Below are 22,043 nucleotides of genomic sequence, written 5' to 3'. Positions count from 1 at the left end.
CAGAAATATGGTTATATTAATGTCTTATTTTATTTCAATTCATTTTATTAACAAGTCTTCATCTGCATTTCTCTCTATTGCTTGTGCATCATAAACATGCCAACATCATAAAAGCATGTTCGGCATAATATGTTCTTCCATATTTTAAGCGTTCAATAACCTCAGTAATAATATAATAGATGTAGCATCTGTAGATAGGAAGCCCTGAGAAAAACTTGGTATAAGGAGCCCGGTGATCCAAACGCTGAATTATTATATCTTGTACAACATAACTGGGGTGGAAAACTATTTTGTTGGAGAAAATTTCTAGTGTTTTTTTTAAAAACCCACAAGTTTATTAACAGTAGCGTTTATGATGTTGAAAAGTAAAATTCAAAACTGTGTGAACAAGAGAACATAGAAGAAGGAGGAGTTAAACAATATTTACAGGAAGCCAATCTTCCCCAGATATCCGAAGAAACAAACAATGCTAGAAGGCAAAATAACTATGATGGAGTTAATCGAAGCACTTAAAAAAACCAAAACAACGGAAAGGCCCCAGGCCCGGATGGGCTGCCAGTGGAATTTTACAAGACATTCCAGGAATCGTTGTCTCTTCCATTATTAGAAGTTATGAATGAGGTGATGTCAGAGAGGAGGATACCTAAAAATCATGGTCAGAAGCACATATGGCACTCCTGCCAAAAGAGGAGGCTGATTTATTACAAATTGAGAACTATAATATCTCCCTGTTAAACTCAGATTACAAGCTATTTGCTTCAATATTAGCAGAACGACTCAAAAAATACTTAAATGGTTTCATTCATTCTGATCAAAAGGGATTTTTACCAAAGAGACAAATTAAAGATAATATGAGAATAATCCTGGACACTTTAGAGTATTATGAGGCTGTTGTGGCCCAGCAGGAGCTGTTGGAGGGGCCCTGTGAGTCGGCTCTGGAGGATGTGGAGGACCCTGGACACGGTTCCGACTCTGAGCAGGGCGCAGAGAGGCTGGTTGGCCACCAGGAGGCACCTGAGCCTTGGACCAGTGGGGAGGAGACAAGGGAGAGTGAGCCGGACGCCAACAGTGAGTTGTTCCTGGATGCATGGTACCGAAGAGCTACTAGGCGTCAGGAACAGTTGCACAGTTACAGGAGGTAATTGCACTCAGCTGGTGGTCATTAGGCTCCTCTCCAGACTATAAAAAGACTGCTTGTGCACATGCCCCTCTTGCAGAAGTCAATGCAGGAACGAATGTCGGAGAACATTACTGTGAGCTTGGCAGGCTGGATTGCTCCCAAGCCTTATCTGTGTTTATTGTTGCCCGTGCCGGTTTGCTGCCAAGGACCTGTCTGTCTGTTAATTAAATGCTGTAACTTATCTTTGGCTCGGAGTGTGTGTTGGTGTGGGATGAGGGGGGTCAGAACAGAGGCGCATCATGAAAAACAAATGGCACTGATGTTCTTAGATGCACAGAAAGCATTTGATAATATGAATTGGCGATTTATGTTCTTACAACTGGAACAGATGAACTTCGATAAGAAATTTACTCAAGCCATACAAACTATATACTACAAACAAACAGCAAAGATAAATGGAGAACTGACAGATTCTGTTGAGATAAAGAAAGGGATGAGACAAGGCTGCTCTTTATCACTTCTATTTTTTGTTCTAACATTAGAAGTTTTAAATAGAAAGAGAAGAAAAAGAAATAAAAGGAATGAAAATTAAAAAGGAAAAATATAAACTACAAGCATTTGCATATGATTTGGTTTTCATCTTAGAGGATCCATTGGAAACTGCACCTAAATTGATAGGAAAAAATAGAGGAATATGGAAAAGTAGCAGGATTGAAAATAAACAAAGATAAAACGAAGATTTTGACAAAAAATATAACATTAAGACAAAAGGAAGAACTGGCGGAAGCCTTGGAGATTCAAGTCACGAGCAAGGTTAAATATTTGGGGATATATTTAACCGCAAGATGCAGTACACTTAAAGAGAACAATTACCATAAACTTAAACAGCAGATTGCGACTGATCTGATGAAATGGGAAAACCTACAACTATCAACGATAGAGACAATATCTACAATTAAAATGAATATTTTACCCAGAGTCTTTTATTTGTTCCAGACAATTCCAATCAGATTAAGGAAAGACTACTTTGACGATCTAAATAAAATAGTGCTGAATTACATTTGGCAGGGGGAAAAAGCAAGAATAAAACTAAAACTGTTACAAGATGCTAGAATAAGAGGAGGATCCGGCTTGCCTAACTGAGAATTATATTATCAGGCAACAAGCTTAATGTGGGTTAAAGAGTGGATAACATTAAGGAATTCCAGATTATTGACTTTAGAAAGACGCAATTTATTGTTGGAATGGCATGCTTTTTTATGGTATAAAGGAACTGAAACGCAGGGGTATTTTAGAAGACATCCACTTAATAAGAATAATGAGATTAACAAGATTTGGGACAGCATAGAAGATTTTATTCTTGGCTGTTCAGCCAAATTCCCCAAAGCTGCAATAATTATAGGAGGGGGACTTAAACGCTAGGATGGGTCCAAATGACCAAGCATTATATAAGCAGTTTAAGATTCATTATGATGAAAATGTAACAGAGGAATCTTTGCATGCCAGACAATTTAAAGACCCTAAAGCTAATCGGGCAGGCTTATGTGTAAGAAGACATTGTCTACAGGAGGTTTTGCTATTAAACTGGGAGAAGACTAAAAGGCAATATTACTTAAAAATTCCAGTCTGGCTATCAACTACTGAAGCTTTTTCATATCCAATAAAAAGGAACAAACAGTTACCGTATATACTCGAGTATAGGCCGACCCGAATATAAGCCGAGGCACCTAATTTTACCACAAAAAACTGGAAAAGTTATTGACTCGAGTATAAGCCTAGGGTGGGAAATGCAGCAGCTACCGGTAAATTTCAAAAATAAAAATAGATACCAATAATGTTTTTGAATATTTATTTCAAAGAAAAACAGTAAACTAGCGGTGTATTCAATGAAATACTTCACTCACCTCATGATGCTGATGTCCCGCTGTGATGATGATGTCCCGTGCAGCCGCGGGAGCGATGTCCCGCCTCCTATGACACACGGCACAGTGATTCCTATCATTGGATCACTGTACCAGAGGAGGTGGGACATCGCTATGTGGCTGCTTGCCATAACAAGGAGGAGGTGGGACATCGTTGCAGAGCGGCAGGAGGGGGAGGAAGGGGAATCGTAAGACAGCCCTGCATTACATTAGAACGTGAGGAGGGGGATGGTGCGGTGCGCGCTGCGCGGCAAACTGACACAGAGGGAGGGGAAACTCACAGGGGCACTGGGCCATTCACGAGTGTCACCCAGCGGCATGGCCCCGCCCCTTTTTCTCCTCCATTTCGGGCAAATTTTTCACTGACTCGAGTATAAGCCGAGGCGGCTTTTTTCAGCCCAAAAAGTGGGCTGAAAAACTAGGCTTATACTCGAGTATATACAGTAGATATGGTGAAATACTGAATGCAAAGGGTGAGCTTAAATCTATGCAAGAGATGGAACAGGAAGGAATAAGGATGAGCTGGTTTTCATATGTGCAAATACAATCTAGATATGACAAAGACTGTAAGACGGTTTCTATGATTATTCTGGAATGCAGTGTTAGAGATGAGATTTGAGATATAGAGATCTCACCTCAAATGCTTTCCATATTTGGTTGGCACACACATACACACAGAGTGATTCCATCCAGATGCTTGACACTTTTACAAGAGAAGATCATGGTTCACATTATGTTCCTTTTTCACACACAAATTGAGAGAAGTGGTCATTCTGTTACCAGTTACATGGCAACTAGCTCATATGTTTTTGGCAGGATTGTTTTGGCCTTAGCTCTTTTGGATGTCTTTCCAGTTGTCCTTTGAGGACAATTGACCCCAAATTGTATGAGGAAAAAATAAAGGGGAAAGTCTGAAATATCATAGTTCCGTATTCTGAAATATAATAGCAATAGCAGTTAGACTTATATACCGCTTCATAGGGCTTTCAGCCCTTTCTAAGCGGTTTACAGAGTCAGCATATCGCCCCCACAGTCTGGGTCCTCATTTCACCCACCTCGGAAGGATGGAAGGCTGAGTCAACCTTTGAGCCGGTGAGATTAGAACCGCTGAACTGCAGATAACAGTCAGCTGAAGTGGCCTGCAGTACTGCACCCTAACCACTGCGCCATCTCGGCTCTTATAATATAGTATAGTATATCTTATAATACAATATAGAAAGTGGTTTTTCCTTCAATAATTTCAGACTGTGATTGATATTTAGATATAGAAGCATTTGTCTAGAGAGAAAGCAGAGTCCAGGCTAAGCCTGGAAACTTCAAGAAACTAATAAAAAGTAGTTTTATTTTTTCTTAGGCACTTTTAAAAAAGGAAGGAGGCAGGTCTATTTTTCTTTTACATTTGAGTCGTGTTGTGTTGCGTTGCTGACTACACTAGCCCTGGAGATTTGCGCTGCTTTATATACTCCTTATTAGATTTTGTGGCTGGATTGAACCTCAGACAGAACAGTTTCGATTAACATCTCTCTATCCCTCTACCTACCAACCTACCTACTCTCTCTCCCCCCCCTATCTACTGTATTTGTATCTCTATCCCTCTATCTACCTACCTACACACTCTCTCTCCCCCTACCTATCTACTGTATTTCTCTCTCTTTATATTTCTCTCTCTCTATCCGTCTACCTACCTACACACACTTTCTCTTCCTACCTATCTACCGTATTTCTCTATCCCTCTACCTACACACTCTCTCCCCCCTCCCTACCTACTGTATCTCTCTCTCTCTCTCTCTCTCTTCTATCCCCTTATCTATCTACCTACCTACCTACCTACCTACCTACCTACCTACCTACCTAACTACTCTCTCTCCATACCTATCTACTGTATTTTCTTTCTCTATTTCTCTCTCTCTATCCCCCTGCCTACCAACCTACCTACTCTCTCTCTTCCTACCTACCTATCTACTGTATTTCTCTCTTTATATTTCTCTCCCTCTCTCCCTTTATCTACCTACCTACCTAACTACTCTCTTTCTCTCCCTACCTACCTACTGTATTTCTCCCTCTCTATCCCTCTATCTACCTACCTACTTTTTTTTAAAATTTGCCTCTTCAAAACCTTGGTGCATCTTATACTCCGAAAAATACGGTAATTTTTGTAATGAGAAGATTAACAAAATATGCTGACTACAGCAGGACAGTTGGATCTCATCTGTGACGTTGCCAATAATAAAGTAGAATTTTGTGGATTTCAATAGAAGAGAATATTTGTAGCTCTGAATTAAGTTGAATGCTCCTTGGTGCTCTCTGAGCTTGGTTGTTTTCTTGCAGATATTTCATTACCCACCAGGTATCATCATCAGTGCTAGAAGGGAATGCAGTTTGCCCTGTGACAGAGAGCAAACCCCATTCTTCTAGCACTGATGATGTTACCTAGTTGAGCAATGAAAAGTCTGCAAGAAAAAAACAAATTGAGAAAGCACCAAGGACCTCATGCAGATTTATTTTGCTTGTCTTTTATAACAATACAATCATGTCACAATAATTACATTTACAAGGGCTTCACCTTAAATAATATCTCCACACTGTTGAAGTTATCAAAAATTTTCTATCATTGTCCCTGCTTAGTATACGTGTACTACTTTTTGATAGGCATTTAAACACCACTGATTTGAAATTTGGATCCATTACAGAATGACAGTCACTAAGTCTGAGCTGATTAGAAACGAGTATGGTTTCAATTAAATATAATTCTGCAAACAGATAGTCTGTTCTAATTTTGTGTGAAACGTAATTGAATAGCAGTCCCTGCATAACTCTTGAAGACTCTTAAAAGAAACATGTTTGTTAATTTTTCCTAATCTAATCTAGTTTGTTAGCACTGAAGACAAAATAAGCTTAGAATTTGTTGATCTAGTACTTTCAGACATTGCAAATATTCTCAGTTGTCTGAGAAATACTTTATACTTGTTACCTCTACTCAAACCTTCACAGAGGTGACCCCTGAGAGTAGAGAGAAATAGGACTATGTCTACAGCATGGTATATCTTGCTTGTTCTGTTTGCCAATTGTGTGAAATTGGAGTGAGCAGCCTGTGGTCCTATGTACTTTTTTCTTTCAACCTCAAATCACACTTTAATTATGTGGAAAACCAGGAGTGAAATTTTCCGCCATGTTGAGAAGAAACTTATTGGAGACATATAGTGTCTGTTGCAAAAGGAATCTCCCCTCCCCTCTAATGTTCCCTGAAGCTATGCCCATATAGAGGGTGTACTCCTACCCCCCTCAATTTTAAATTTGATCTTTGGCCACCAAAATTGCACCTTCTCTTGTTGCATATGTACAACAATATCCAAATAGAGCCTTTTTCAGACTTTCACAGGATACAATAGGAATCAGGGAGATCGTTTTCATTCCACTTCCCTTCTTCTCAATATATTCGCTATACATATACAGTGGTGGGATTCAAATAATTTACCAACCAGTTCTCTGCCCTAATGACCAGCTGGGTAGGCGGGGCTCGGTGGTCATGTGATCATGTGGGCGTGGCCAAGTCAATGTCACTCAGGTCGATGGGCGCTTCGCCTTAGTTGTTACAATGGTAATAAGGGTTAACTGGAGAGTCAGTTTCTGTAAGCAGGTCAATAAAGATTAGGCTAGAAACAACACCAGAATGTCTCCTTCCTGCCTTCCTTACACGATTAGCCCTGTAAAGTGGAAAAAACCAAAATGAGATTTCCTCCAACAACCGGTTCTCCGAACTGCTTAGAAAATTACCAACCGGTTCTCCTGAATAGGTGCGAACTGGCTGAATCCCACCACTGTACATAAACAACATGCTTTGAAATACTTTATATGTGTTGTGGCAATCATAAGATTTGAAAGCAATGAAAAATAGAATTTCAGGTTTTGCTCCCTCCCTCCCATAGAAATATGGCATGTCATTTGGGAGAGACATTCACTAATTTATTGATGGAACTTTCCCCTCGTTTTCCATCTTATGTTGAATCATGAATAAATATGTCATCCTCTTGACGTAATCCCATACTATATTTCTTATTTGCAGATTAAGCTTCTTGATAACGTACCATGATTGCATCCATTCTGTATATCTGGGAATATACTTATATTCCAGTATAATTATTATTTTTTTAAAGATCTTGTGCATGTATATAACCATCCGTATATTGGTTATGACAAATAATATATTTGGAAAAAAAATTGAGTTAGGTGGGACAAGTATTGAGAAATTTAGAATATATGTTGTCATGACATAACAACATGTCAAAACAGCAAAGATGTATCCAAAGGCATGATGAGCATAATGGGAATGGATGATTTGGATGTTATGTTGTAATTTCAGAGACAAAGCAGCAGTTTAATAATGATAAAAAAACACATCTTACGCCCAAACAATTATTTGAGGCTCCTAAGCCTCTAATGTATACATGGAGAATGTCTGATATTGGAATTACTATGTATATACTATATAAAGGATGTTTTAAAATCCTTTAAAAACATTTCAGCAATATTGTAGAAAACAAAGAAATCGTATATAAAATTAAAATACATATTTGCAGCTTTTTTTTTTCAGTTCAAAAGTTTTATTTCTTTTAAAACAAACATTTCATCATTCCTCAATCAGTAAGACATCGAAATACAATTTTTTGTGTGTCAAAATAGTTCTAGTTTACCACCAAATTCTTGTCTAGCCTAATGTATACCCCTCCCTCCCTCCCCCCTCCCCCCCAACCCCCCTCCTCTTCCCCCCCCCCGACTTCCCAGAACCCGTACATGGTATGGATTTTTAACAAACACAGTCTAAAATCTATTGAGAAAAAAGAAATAAAGAAATTAATGACATTCTACATTGACCTTAGCTTCTTCTTGCTGAACTAACTTTAAACAATTTAAATCATTTCTGATCGTAAGCATAGGCTAACTGGAATTTCTTGGTCCCGTATTTATTTTGTATATAGTCAATCCATTTTTTCCAGTCTTGTTTATCTCTCACTTGAGTGATCTTTAAGATATGCCGATATTTTAGCCATCTCGGCTAAGTCATATTTGCAGCTTTTGATAGTATTTCCATATGTTTAACTCAGCATTGTTCTCTTTGTTTTTTATGTTTAATTCATTTTATTGTAATTGGATAGTTATGAGCCACCTAAAGACATTGAGAGTCAGATGGCATACAGGTTTACTAAGCTACTGTTATTGCTGTTATTGTTGCTGCTGTTGCTGGAACACTGGTGATAAAACGCATCTCATCTAATAAGCATTTTGTTCCATAATGAAAATATTGAAATTCATATGCATACCAAACTAGCAACATGAATATTGAAAAGAATTATTTCCCCAATAGGTAGGGGAATATGTACTGTATTTTTCGGAGTATAAGACGCACTGGGGTATAAGACGCACCAAGGTTTTGAAGAGGCAAATTTTTAAAAAAGTAGGTGGGTAGATAGAGGGATAGAGAGAGAGAAATACAGTAGGTAGGTAGGGAGAGAGAGAGAGAGAGTAGTTAGATAGGTAGGTAGATAAAGGGATTCAGAGAGAGAGAGAAAAATAGAGATAGAGAAATACAGTAGGTAGGGAGGGAGAGAGAGTGTGTGTAGTTAGGTTGGTAGGTAGACGGATAGAGAGAGAAATAGAAAGAGATAGAGAGAAATACAGTACATATGTAGGTAGAGAGAGAAAGAGAGTAGGTAGTTTGGTAGGTAGAGGGATAGAGAGAAATAGAGAGAGAGAAAAATGCAGTAGATAGGTAGGGGGAGAGAGCGTAGTTAGGTAGGTAGGTAGATAAAGGGAGAGAGAGAGAGAGAGAGAGAGAGAGAGAGAGAGAGAGAGAGAGAGAAAGAAAGAAATACAGTAGGTAGGTAGAGTGTGTGTGTAGGTAGGTAGATGGATAGAGAGAGAAATAGAGAGAAATACAGTAGATAGGTAGGTTTCTGCTGGCACAGCACTTGATCAATGTAATTATCTTCAATCAGAAAAAGAGCTTTCCAAAAGGAAAAAAAAAGTTTTTGCCCTCTGCAAACCACCCAAAAATGGCCCATTTTTTGTGAAAACGGCCCTGTTTTTTATTTTAAAAGGCATGAATAGCCTTGGGGGGGGGTTGCCGAGTGCTTCTAGGAGGGTGGGGGGCCAAAGGGAGCAAAAAATGCCGCGTTTTTCGCAAAAACGGGCCAGTTTTTTGACAAAAAAAAGCATGCTTAGTCTTATAGAGGCTTATAGAGTGCTGCTGGGGGCGGGGGGAGGGAAATGCCCCATTTTTTGCTCATTTCTGCCCTCCCCAGCCCCCAGGAGCTCTCTGAAAGCCCCCATAAGTGTATGCATGGCCATTTTGGCGAAGGGGCAGGGGGCTTCAGGAGGCAAAAAAAAATGCTGTATTCGATGTATAAGACGCACCCAGATTTTCAGCCTCTTTTTAGAGGAAAAAATGTGCGTCTTATACTCCGAAAAATACGTTAAGTAAATAAATAGGGATAGAATTGATTATTGGGTTTGCTTTACTACTAACCGGATGAAAATATTGCTCTTTGTGGTCTTCAGTGTAGAATTAATCTCCTTCAGAATGCCTCTTGTGTTGACATTCTCTTTTAGCTCTGTTTATTAAAAAAAACTTTATTTTAAAAAAAACTTTATTAAAAAGATTCCAAGCTGATAAAAAATGAGCTCAAAGTATTTTATTTTTAAGAAATCGATTTATAAAAGAATTACAGTAATAATACAGTAATACAGTAAGATTCTGTATTACCCTCAAGACAGAAACAGAGATTCATTGACTATGAATGCGGCTTTTTAGTTTCTATATTCACCCTTTCGGTATTCACTGTTTTTGTCCCATATCTGTGCATATAGAGAAAAGGCTGGTAATGATTCCCTTTAAAAGACAAAGTGAGTTCACGATCAACTGTAGAGAATGCAATAAATACGAACAGAATTACTTGTGGAACTTAAATATGAACAACTGGCCGGCTTGTTCTATGCAAAATATAGGAGGGTACATTTATAATGAAATGTTTTGAGTATAATGGCGTGGCTGTAATTTACTCCCACAGAAATCTTGAGTAGTGGAGAAGTAAAAGCTTTCTTCTTGGCTCCAGTGAAAATCCATTTTGTCTGTGCAGTTCACTGAGGAAGAGATTTTGTTATCAAGAAGCTCAAGTATGACAGCTCTTTGATTACTTAACATTTTAATTGAATTATTATTATTTTTTGCTTAGACAGTGGCCATAAATCTAAATTCAAACTTTTTAGTTTGCCGGGGAGAAAGCATCTCAGTTGGCAGAATTGCCAAGAGCAAAAGGTGTTGATGGCTATTATGCACGAACCTCAGTTGTGCATTAAATTAAGGACGTGCATTTTAATTTATGATAATTTCAAGGCGGGATAGCAAAAATCTTAATTAAATTGAAAGGTTTTTTTTCCCCAGTGGGATAGATTCGCTCTGCCCGATTCTTATTAATTAAAAGCAACCATCCTATCTGTGAACCCATTACAGGATCTTCTGATTTGCTTAATCCAACTTTTCACCAGCTGTAGGAAAAAAAAATACCAATCTTAAGCCATCACAACTTCCTAACAGTCCAGGGGTGGGTTTCTCGCCCCGTTCCAACCGGTTCGGTTGGAACGGGGCCAGCGGCGTCCTCGTGCACGCACGCAGTGCACCCATGCGTACTAGCGCCTGTGGGATGCTCCAGCTGCTCCTGGACGATCGCGCAGGCGCTGTATGCATTCTGCGCATGCGTGGAAGCACAGAACTCATCAAAACCGGGTAAGAAACGCGGGTGGGCGGGTGGATCTTTCGGCGTTCCCGGAAGTTACTTACTTCCGGGTTCGCCGACCAACCAGTTTGCGGGGACCGCCGCAAACCACCTGAACCCCACCCCTGTAACAGTCATATTCAGTTGTGATGTTTGGAATAGTATTTGATTCTCACTGTGGTTTGCAGTGACATTTTTCTTGCATTTGGCAGGTATATATATATATTTTTTCACTTTTCAAAATGGTGGTCTACATTATTGCCAGAAATAGAAAGTCCTTCGAAAGGTCTGTTATATTTTGTGACCATTCCTTTTATCTTGCTGAATCCATTGTGCAGCAGTTTGTTTGTTTTACTTATTGAAAACCTGCTGTGTTCTGCGCCTAGTTTTGTACAGCAGGATGTGATTTAATTGCTTTCCTTCTGTTTTTTTTTTTAAAATTTCTTGCTGCCTGCTACGGTGCCTTTCCTTAGCGTATTGTAATGATCCTGGTAGCTAGGAAGGCAAATCATTATTACAGTGCTACTTAAATTCTTAGCCAATAACCATCTTTTGTCCATTTTCAATCAATATAAAGCAGATGTTTAGGTCAAAGTTCTGTAATATTATTTAGCCTCTGCTTCGTTTCCTCATCACTGAAAGTGTTGAAAGGGATAATTTTTTTCTAAAAACAATAACACTGTATTGCTCTCAAATGTGGTTGGACTCAGATAAACATTGATTCTAGAGCAGTAATCGCTAACCTTTTTGCTATCGTGTGCCAAAAGCAGGGGGCGTCGTGCGCATGTGTTCCCACACCCATAATTCTATGCGCCCGCCCCCCGTGCATGCATAAGCCTCTGAAGGGTGAAAAACAGCCCAATTCACAAACCAGAAATTCGGGAATGGATTTCCAGGTTCCATTTTGGGCCGTTTTTTGCCCTCCGGAGACTTCAGGGAAGGGTGAAAAATAGCCGAAAATGAAGGTAGAAATCAGTGGGCCAGCGCGTGCATCCATGCTGGAGCTGACAGGGCAACACCTCACATGCTTAAAAAAAGGCTCTGCGCGCCACCTGTGGTACACGTCCCATAGGTTTACCATCACGGTTCTAAAATCTATATTCTAGAATTGTGGGTGATTACTTTTTCCCTTCCGAGCACTGCCTTGATAGTCATTGGAAAGGGATCATACATTTCCACTCTGTTTTTGATACATACCTGTTCTGACCTCCCTCATTCCACACCAAAGCACTCCAAGCCAAAGATACTTTACGGAATTTATTAATAGACAGACAGGTCCTTGGCAGCACATATAAGCCTTGGCTTATCCAGCCTGCCAAGCTCACAATACTGTTCTCCAATTTTAGTTAATGCGTTGACTTCTGCAAAAGGGGCGTGTGCACAAGCAGTCCTTTTATAGTCTTGAGAGGAGCCTAATGACCACCAGCTGAGTGTAATTACCTCCTGTAACTGCGTAACTGTTCCTTACGCCTTTTAGCTCTCCGGTGCCGGGCATTTAGGAACAACTCCCTTGGCTCCTCCCCACTGCTGACATCCGGATCACACTCCCTTGTCTCCTCCCCACTGGTCCAAGGCTCAGGCGCCTCCTGGTGGCCAACCAGCCTCTCTGCGCCCTGCTCGGAGTCGGAACCCTATCCAGGGTCCTCCACATCCTCCAAAGCCGACTCATAGGGCTCCTCGCTGTCGGGGTCTGGTGGCAGCTCCAACGGCTCCTGCTGGGCCACAACACACACCCATCTTAATGCCTGAATGCTTTTTAATCATCTGTTGTTTTCTCTCTGTTAGATAGGGTGAACATATGAGACAGGACTCAGGCTTCAATGACAACAGCCCTTTATTCAGCAAACTATGTTACAGATCTAGCGCTGACCTGTCTGAGAGCCAGTCCTTTTATAGGGAGCAGTCAGATGGCTCAGCCAATCGGCTTTGAGTATTTTCCGCAGGAATGGATGACCTTGGTTGAGTCTATTGCTCCAGTCTCAATACGTGACTCTCTTTCCATTGTTTCTATGTAGAAAAACAGAGGTTTTTGAAGTTAGGCTAAGAGTCTTACGTAGCAGCAGAATGGCAGATATTTGTCATTAATTTAATTCAGCTGAAGGGTGGAATTTCTTATCCAAATAGCAACTTCTGATTTATGCACACCATCAACTCTTCAAAGCCATAGTAAGAACATATATGGATTTCATTTGATAGTGGTTTTTATTTCATTTTATTTGAGGATGGTACTCCTACAACCTCTTGAGAATCAGACAGATGCTTTTGCCTTGGTAAGAGGAATGGATCAGAGCCTCTGGTTTTGCATATTAAGCTAAATACCCCACAGGCAAAGCCATATATGTTTGTTAGTCATGCTTGCTTGCGATAGGTTCCTCTGGGTATATTCAGAAGAGTTTACATCATCATAATGCAGACTGGTTCATTGCCATACAGTCTAGAAAGCCTGATTAAGAATGAAGTACAAGGAAGAATGATGTGTTTTAAACTCTTAGAAGAAAATCACATAAATTCTAAAATATCCATTAGTTTAATTCATAATTTAGTAAAAAAAAATAAACTTTAGAGATAATTACACATTTATTTTTATACAGATTAATAAAATTAATGCTTAAAATAACATCTATCCACAAAGGGGAGCATCTCAAATATAATTGCTTAAGCAAATGGGAAAAGAATTAAATTTAGAAAAGAGACATTAATTCTTTTTTTTTCCCCTTCTGTTTTGTAGATTGCTTTGAAATATGATCCACAGGTAGAAGAAGATCTCCGCAACTGGATTGAAGAAGTTACTGGCATGAGCATTGGCCCAAATTTCCAGCTGGGCTTAAAGGATGGCATTATACTATGCGAGTAAGCAATGCTTTTAAAATTCTCCTTCATGTAGATCTGTTTAAGGCTAAAACACCAGCTGTTGGGCGTAGATCAAAATTTATAGTTTCCATTTTTAAAACGTTACGTACACATGCCTCTGTCTTAGAAAGGCTATATACATGCCTTCTAGAAATGTGTATATTACATAATTGTTGAAAGTGCAGGTTTGAAGAACTGAACCTACCAAAATAACTCTGTAGAAACAACAAAATATAGTTCTCCTTTATAACCTTCTCTTCAGCTGAATCAACATTATCAACATTTTGTGCATTTTTTGTTCTCTATGACATAAGCTTGCCTGTTACTGAAATACCCTATAATTTTCATGTCAGGTTTTTAAAAACTGGAACTTCAAGAAACTTCTTATATTTTGCATACAGGAAAATGCAGTGTAATGGTTGAACAAAATTATAAGTTAGCTTAGTCCATGGAAAATATGAAACTTATGCAGCGTGATCATTTTCTTATATGAAGGAAACATAAAACCCCTTTGATAGCGGGATTAATAAAATAGATTATGGCTTTGAAAATAGAAAAACGCCCTTTGCTTCATCACTTTTGCAGGCTTATCAACAAACTCCACCCAGGATCAATAAAGAAAATAAACCAGTCCAAGTTAAACTGGCACCAGGTAAGCTATGGTTTATTTTTTATTTGTCTTTTCTTTAAGGAGAATTGCAGTGAATAAACATTAATGGCCAGCGGTTTTCAAAAAGAGGCTTGTTTTTCAGGAACCACAAATGGTTTACAGTATTAACTTCTGTAAAACACCAATGTTTGTGCGACAGGATTACTAATTTTAGAAGGTATCATCCCTGTACATATATTTCCTGCAAATGGAAAAGAAAGGAGGAGGATAGTTCTTAAGAGAAATCAGAGAAGCAGAAGTTTTGTTAAAAGCTTTCTTGGGATTGGAGAAATTTCTATCTCTTGGCAGTTTTTCTCTAAATTTTTATAGCTGAAGGAATCTGATACCATGCACTGACTTTCCAAATGGCAGAGTCCTTTAGTAATACAAGAATGAAAATCAATAACTGCACCTTCTTATTTCTTATCCCATTGTATTAAAGGAAATGATTGTTCACATTATATGTATCAGGAAAAATTAAATGGATGAATACCCACATCCAACAAAGCAAACATTCAAATGCAACAGATGCTGAAGCAAAATTATTTTTTGCAACAATAGTATAAATATTATGGGATCATATAGCTGGGCACTTCAAGATCGAAGTTGAATAAAATAAAATCACACTGTTCTGATGCCATGTTAGTCACTGAAATATTCTCTTCCTGTTTTCTGTTCTGCTCCATATGCAAGCGTCATTTAAGTACTATTTTCCTCAATTAAAAACATCTTATTTACAAATATATGCACCTAAATCATAACTCTCATTAAAAAGAGCCAGAACAGTGAATTGAAGGAGGTTGCTGGCAAGGTAGCATTCCTCCCCATCGATGTGAATTCCACCTGATTTATTTTCTCAAACAATAGCCCTCCACAATTACAGGTTCCAAGTAATGTATAGCTCCACTTTTAAGTAAACAAACTGTAACAAGTCGTAAAAGTGTGACTTCCTGCATTTGTTTTTAGCTGGAGAACATTGGAAATTTTATCAAGGCTATACAACAATATGGCATGAAACCACATGATATTTTTGAAGCAAATGATCTCTTTGAGAATGGAAATATGACCCAAGTTCAAACATCATTGGTGGCCCTTGCAGGCTTGGTAAGTACATTGATCCATGGAGTCCAACGCACAATTTATCATCCTTAATAAATAACAAACCTTATAACATTGGTTCACATCATTTGTTACCTAAAGAAATGATAAAACAGGCATGCCCATGAATTTCATGGGTTTGAGTTTGCATTATGGCTGCCTTAAGAATTAAATTAATGAATCCCATTAATTTGCCTGCCCAAAAATCATTACCTTACAATGTAACGTCAAGAAAGCAATGGGTCAAAATGTCAAATCAAAGATCTGATCATTGATTTTGAATAAACATTGCAAACCTTAATTCTTTCACAGAGGCTGACAATCATACAAATGCCATGCTTTACTTATTTACTGTTGTGTGACTAGGAGGTGTGGGGTACATTTTCACGATGCCTTCATTTATGCCATTATTCATCACCACTATATTGGATAGTTGTATCTTAACAATAAGTGATTAGAGAAAAGGGCAAGAAATACTAAGGGGATCTTGCTGTGAAATAGAGTAACAATGATACAATGAAGAACTTTTTCTTTTAAAATGGATAACAATGAATTTATGTATACTTGATAGAGGATTGGTGATATAATGTATAACCCTAAGAATATATTACAAAGATATCTTGTTGATAAATAATTTTAATAAGGAAGTAATTAAAAATTGGTATATATGTGAAGTGACTATTTAGAATACCTTGTTGAAAAATTAAGGAATAACATCTTTGTTTGAACGTATGATGTACAAGGACAATAATGAACATAAGCATACTCGATAGTTGATTGGTGGGATTATGCATAATTGAAAACAGTGATATACAAATATAAATGGTTGGTAAATCTCTTTCATATTGGGATCTGTGATTATATAAAGGTATATTATTATTAAAGAGACAATCAAGAATGTAATTGAAAAAAAATATAAATTGCAATTGAATATACATTGTACAATGAAAGTGAGGTATTTAGTTATACTAGATTAAAAATCTGATTGTAAATGTATTTGAGAATATGGATGCAAAAACACTTGTAACCAAACGACATGCTGTATGTAATGGATGAGATCATTTTTTTTAATATTGTTTTTTTTTAATGTTTAAAAATAAAAAAATAGATTGGAAAAAAAAAGAAATACTAAGGGGATCCCTGATGCTCTCTGAGCTTGGTTATTTTCTTGCAGACATTCCATTACCCAAACTAGATAACAACCCTCTGGAATAAACTGCCCCCAGAGATCTGGACCCTACCCACTCTCTCTGTGTAAATATGTTTTATTTCCATTTCATTTCGTGCAGTCACATATATACTGTGCATAACCGGGGCCATATAACATTAAACAATAAACACAGCCCTCCCTCTTGTTGACAATACCCTCCAAAATACAAATCCTATATACCACTTTGACCCACCATACACCCTTTCTTTCACCCCCCCCTCCAACTTTCGTTCTTCCTTCCAACATTCCCCTCTACTCCTACTTCCCCTCCCCCTCTATCACTCCTCTCTCCCAATACAATCCCTCCCTTCCTTCTCACCCTCCCGCCAATCCTCTCTCCCACCCTCTCTGCCCCTCTTTCTTCTTTCCCTCTACTCCTCCCTTCGGTGTATTTCTACTGTCTATCAATATATTCAGCTTGTCCTATTTTTACACTAGAATTAAAGAGCCACAGTATACAAGTGCAATCATGTTACTTTAGAATCTGACACGTATTATATTTTCCCCCTCCCCCCTCCCCCCCAAGACCCCACCTCCCTCCCCCCCCCCCGACTTCCCAGAGCCCGTACATGGTTTAGCTTTTTGACCCTACCCACTCTCATGGCCTTCCATAAGGCTCTTAAGACCTGGCTATTCCGGCAGGCCCCGGGCTGTTGAACTCATGTTTGAGTTCCAGCCCCGATCAGACTGGGTGTATGTTGTGGTCTTTTTAACTATGTTTTTTTTGTGTTTTTTAACTTCTATTTTAATTGTATTGTTGTAAGCAGCCCGGAGTCCTCCGGGATTGGGCGGCCTGTAAATTTATTAAACATAAACATCATCAGTGCTAGTATGGCATGGGTTTTGCTCTCAGTTTATGTTCTAGTGGCTTGTCCTGTCAGTGTTGGTGGGAGAGGCCTTGGAGGTTCTTGGGTTGAGCTCTTTACTGTTAGCATATTTGGAAGTTCCTTGATTTGGATATTGTTTACTACATGATTGTTGGCCTGAAGTTAATCAACATTAACATTAGACCAACAATCAAGAAGTAAACAATACCTTTGTTTCGGGTATTGGACAATATAATCTGAGAGCAAGTCCCACTCCTTACTACCGTAGCACTGATGATTTTGACTAGTTTGAGTAATGAAACGTACGCAATTAAACAAGCTCAGAGTACTAAAGATGCCTCATTTTCTATGTATATTGAAATGGAATTATAAATACCATCAACGCAAAAGGGAGTTTGCTCAGAAGCTGAAATACACCAAGTGAATTAGAGGAAGAGTGGGAAGCAGAGGAGAGAAGAAAGATAGGAAGAGAGGGATAGGAGAGAGGGTGAAGGGGGAAGATGAGGTTTATAAGGAGGAGTGGTAAGGGGAGAGAGGAGAAGGAGAAAGGAAGGGGAAGTAGAGTAGAAAATGATGGAGGGAAGACAGGATATAGAAGAGTCAGAAGTAGAGGAGAGAAGAAAGATAGAAAGAGAGGGATAGGAGAGAGGGTGAGGGGGGAAGATGAGGTGTATAAGGAGGAGTGGTAAGGGGAGAGAGGAGAAGGAGAAAGGAAGGGGAAGTAGAGTAGAAAATGAGGGAGGGCAGACAGGATATAGAAGAGTCGGAAGTAGAGGAGAGAAGAAAGATAGGAAGAGAGGGACAGGAGAGAGGGTGAGGGGGGTATATGAGGTGTATAAGGAGGAGTGGTAAGGGGAGAGAGGAGAAGGCGAAAGGAAGGGGAAGTAGAGTACAAAATGAGGGAGGGAAGAAAGGAGGTAGAAAGGGGGAGGAGAGAGGGGGAAGAAAGTATCGGATAAGGTATAAATATGGTGTATGGAGAGCAGAAGAGCCAATAACTGTTTTTTTTCCCCCTTTGGTAGTTGATGGTAAGATGAATTGATGTAATTACTTAATAATACAACATGATATTGACTATGTAATAGTATACATGTGATTATATGCTATGAAAATGGAAAATAAAAAAGTTTTCTAGGAAAGATGCCTCACTTCAACTACAAATATTCTCTCTTATTGGTACAAGAAGTACTAAGTGTAATTTTAACTTGCATCTAGGCAAAAACCAAGGGATTCCACACTACAATTGATATTGGCGTTAAATATGCAGAAAAACAAGCCAGAAGTTTTGATGCCGGAAAACTCAAGGCTGGACAAAGTGTGATCGGTTTGCAGGTAAGCAACAAGGATAAAGGTACTAAATTAATATGCAGAGAAAGCTTTTGGCATGCAAGAGCCAAGGTGGCGCAGTGGTTAAATGCAGCACTGCAGGCTACTGCTAGATCAGCAGGTCAGCGGTTCAAATCTCACCGGCTCAGGGTTGACTCAGCCTTCCATCCTTCCGAGGTGGGTAAAATGAGGACCCAGATTGTTGGGGGCAATATGCTGACTCTCTGTAAACCGCTTAGAGAGGCCTGAAAGGCCTATGAAGCGGTATATAAGTCTACTGCTATTGCTATTGCTATTGCTATGTAATGGCCTATGATTTATAACGTAGCCCCCAAAAAGTAATGAGATTGATATTATCACGGAACAGTTTCCCAATAGTTCCATCATGAGCTACTTTTAGACCATACTTGGCAATAAGGCAACTTTTTTTAAAAAAAGGTGCTCCAGGTAGATTCTTCAGCTCAGAAGGTAGAAGCCACAGCGATTTATTCCAGCCTAGGCTATTTTATTTGTTACTAGCCCTTCTAGATGAGATTAGGAATCCAAAGTTATGGATGTTAATGTTACTATTACTATAAAATTACAGTAATAGAATCTTGCAAGTCCCCCATCCCCGCTATCTTCATGAGAACTAGGGGTTGGAATGGGCCGGTGGTGTTCTCATGGATGTGTGCAGTGTGCACGCACACATGCACAGCGCCTGCGCACATGAGCGCAGCACACAGATGCGTCTTAGCATCTCCATGACGCTCCACGATGCTCCAGCTCTGCAGAGCTTTGTGCAGGCGCTGTACGTGCCATGTGTGTGCGTGGCAGCGCAGAAGCTATAAAACACATGTAAGGAGATCGGGCGGGCAGGTGGGACCTCCGGAGCACCGTACCAGAACGGTATCCGGTGCTCCGGGCTGGCTCTAGTACGCCCGTACCAGGGCGTACCGCCTGCAACCAACCACTGTACCTCTCACAACAAACATTTTTGGGGATTTTGTTTTCTTTTAAATTGTATTCTCTGATTGATTGTAGATGGGGACTAACAAATGTGCCAGCCAGGCAGGAATGACAGCTTATGGAACTAGGAGACATCTCTATGATCCAAAGATGCAAACAGACAAGCCATTTGACCAGACAACAATTAGCCTTCAGATGGGGACTAATAAAGGAGCCAGTCAGGTAAGGAATGTCTACTCTCTGATCTAGATTTCCAAGCCTTCTCTATTTAATAGTCTAATTATTGGAAAGGACTGACTCTGGTTTAGTCTCACTGCGTTTTTTATCCTTCAGTTAAATCTTGGGGAAAAGCAGGATATTCTGAAGGCTTTTCTTTGTATTCTTTACATTATTCTGTTAAGGACTTGTTAAGTAACAAGAGTCCTAACAAATTAGTTTCCCCATGTTCTGTGTAGAGCTATTAAACAGCACTGTTTAATGAACTTTAGTTTTGTGGTATTTCACATGGATCCTAGTTGTACTATTTAAAGACACAGTGGTACCTTGGTACTTGTTGTTAATTGGTTTCTGGTGGTGTGATGACAAAGGTGGGTTCCTACCGGTTCACACCAGTTTGGTAGAACCGGTTCGTCAAATCTACCGAACAGGTTAGAAGAGGTTCCACCAGTGGACCCGGAAAGCAGGCCACACCTACAGAAGAAGTTCCAAATTTTTTGAAACCCACCACTGTGCGATGGGTACTAAAAATGAGCACCAAACAAACCATGTGATTTACTGCATGACTCTTTGAACTTCCAGTCTGTCCCTTTTCCTATGTCAGTGGCCTTTCCAGCATGGCTGACTTCCTATTCGCCCTCGTTCCGCTGCTTCCTTTTTCAATAACCTTCTAGGCATGGCCAACTTCGTGTCCGTTCTCAGCAGCCATCCCACCTCTTCCGATCATAGAGTGTCAAGTACCAAACAAACAATGAGTACTGGGACATTTTCGCATAAAAATGTGTTGAATACCAAATCCAGCGAGTTTTGAAGCAGTAGAGTACCGAGGTACCACTATAGTCCTCAACTTACAACTGGGGCTCCAAATCTCAGTCACATTAAAAATAAGATGTCACATAATTGCTTCACTCATTGACCACAATCTCAGCATTCCCTGTTTTGGTCATTAAGTGATCTTGCAGATTGTTAAGCGGAGTCCCAGGTAAGTAACGTGTTATGCCTTGTGAAGGTGGGAGACTTCTGTCACAGGCCGCTTGTATTTCTCCTCTCAGGAGTTGAAAAACCTCCTGCTGAAACCTAAGCAGAACTTTTAGCCCAAGCAGGAACAATTCATGTACAACCTGCACTGGATCAAGGCCTTCTCCACCCTCCAGAAGCATCTCACCTGCCTTACCTTACCGCCTTGCATCTCCCCTCTGCATCTGAAAATCCTCCCACCAATCAAGCAGGATTTTCAGCCCAAATGCAGAAATTTGTGCACATCCTCAGCTGGGCTTCCCTCATCCGAGGTGGCGCAGTGGTTGAATGCAGCACTGCAGGCTACTGCTAGATCATCAGTTCAGCGGTTCAAATCTCACTGGCTCAGGGTTGACTCAGCCTTCCATCCTTCCGAGGTGGGTAAAATGAGGACCCAGATTGTTGGGGGCAATATGCTGACTCTGTAAACTGCTTAGAGAGGGCTGAAAGCCCTATGAAGCGGTATATAAGTCTAACTGCTATTGCTATCCAGAAGCACCCACATTCCTTACTTTTAACATGCTGCCTCTCTAGTCAAGGACTAAAAATCTTGCTTAAGATTTCAGCTCGCTTTTCTCTCTGAGGGTTGGCTGAAAGAAAAGATCCTGTAGGATTTCAGCTCTGTGGCTGCTTGGATTTGGCGTGGAGGTTTTCAGCCAGCCCCCAGAGACAAGAGAAAATCTTCTTGGCAAGTGGCAGCAACTTACATTGGCATTCTGGGGAAACCAGAGAAGTTTACAAATGACAATCAATATGATCACAGGGTGCTTGGCAACCAATCAGAAGTGCCAACATGTTTGCCAGGCACTTGGATTGTGATCATGGGACCAGGAAAGTGATGATGTGCAACATTTTGCGATTGTTAAGAGAAGCCTGTAAAGCTCCCTTTCTGGGGTCATCATTAATTCAAATAAACATTAAGTGGACAGTCTTAAGTACTAACTATATTGCTAGTAGTTACTATAATCCAGAGGTGGGTTCCTACCAGTTTGCACCTATTCGGTAGAACCGGTTCGTCAAATCTACCGAACCGGTTAGAAGAGGTTCCACCAGTGGACCCGGAAAGCAGGCCACACCTATAGAAGAGGTTC

At 39.8% G+C, this 22,043-nt stretch overlaps 1 protein-coding gene across 2 annotated transcripts in view; it reads left to right on the top strand.

The window, feature by feature from the left end:
• CNN3 (calponin 3) overlaps positions 1–22,043 on the top strand; it is a 37,537-nt gene that overhangs the window by 13,625 nt on the left and 1,869 nt on the right. For both annotated transcript variants that reach the window (XM_087719283.1, XM_087719282.1), the window contains exons 2-6: positions 13,540–13,661; positions 14,247–14,313; positions 15,277–15,414; positions 18,661–18,777; positions 19,795–19,941. In XM_087719283.1, the coding sequence (XP_087575409.1) occupies positions 13,540–13,661; positions 14,247–14,313; positions 15,277–15,414; positions 18,661–18,777; positions 19,795–19,941 (591 nt within the window). The remainder of the gene's footprint in view (positions 1–13,539; positions 13,662–14,246; positions 14,314–15,276; positions 15,415–18,660; positions 18,778–19,794; positions 19,942–22,043) is intronic.

Source organism: Thamnophis sirtalis, unplaced genomic scaffold (assembly GCF_051295495.1).
Source record: "Thamnophis sirtalis isolate CommonGarterSnake01/CBP01778 unplaced genomic scaffold, rThaSir2_p1.2 scaffold_7, whole genome shotgun sequence".
Classification (NCBI taxonomy): Eukaryota; Metazoa; Chordata; class Lepidosauria; order Squamata; family Natricidae; genus Thamnophis; species Thamnophis sirtalis.
Note: the sequence above shows the minus strand (reverse complement) of the source record. Positions and strands in the feature narration are given on the sequence as shown.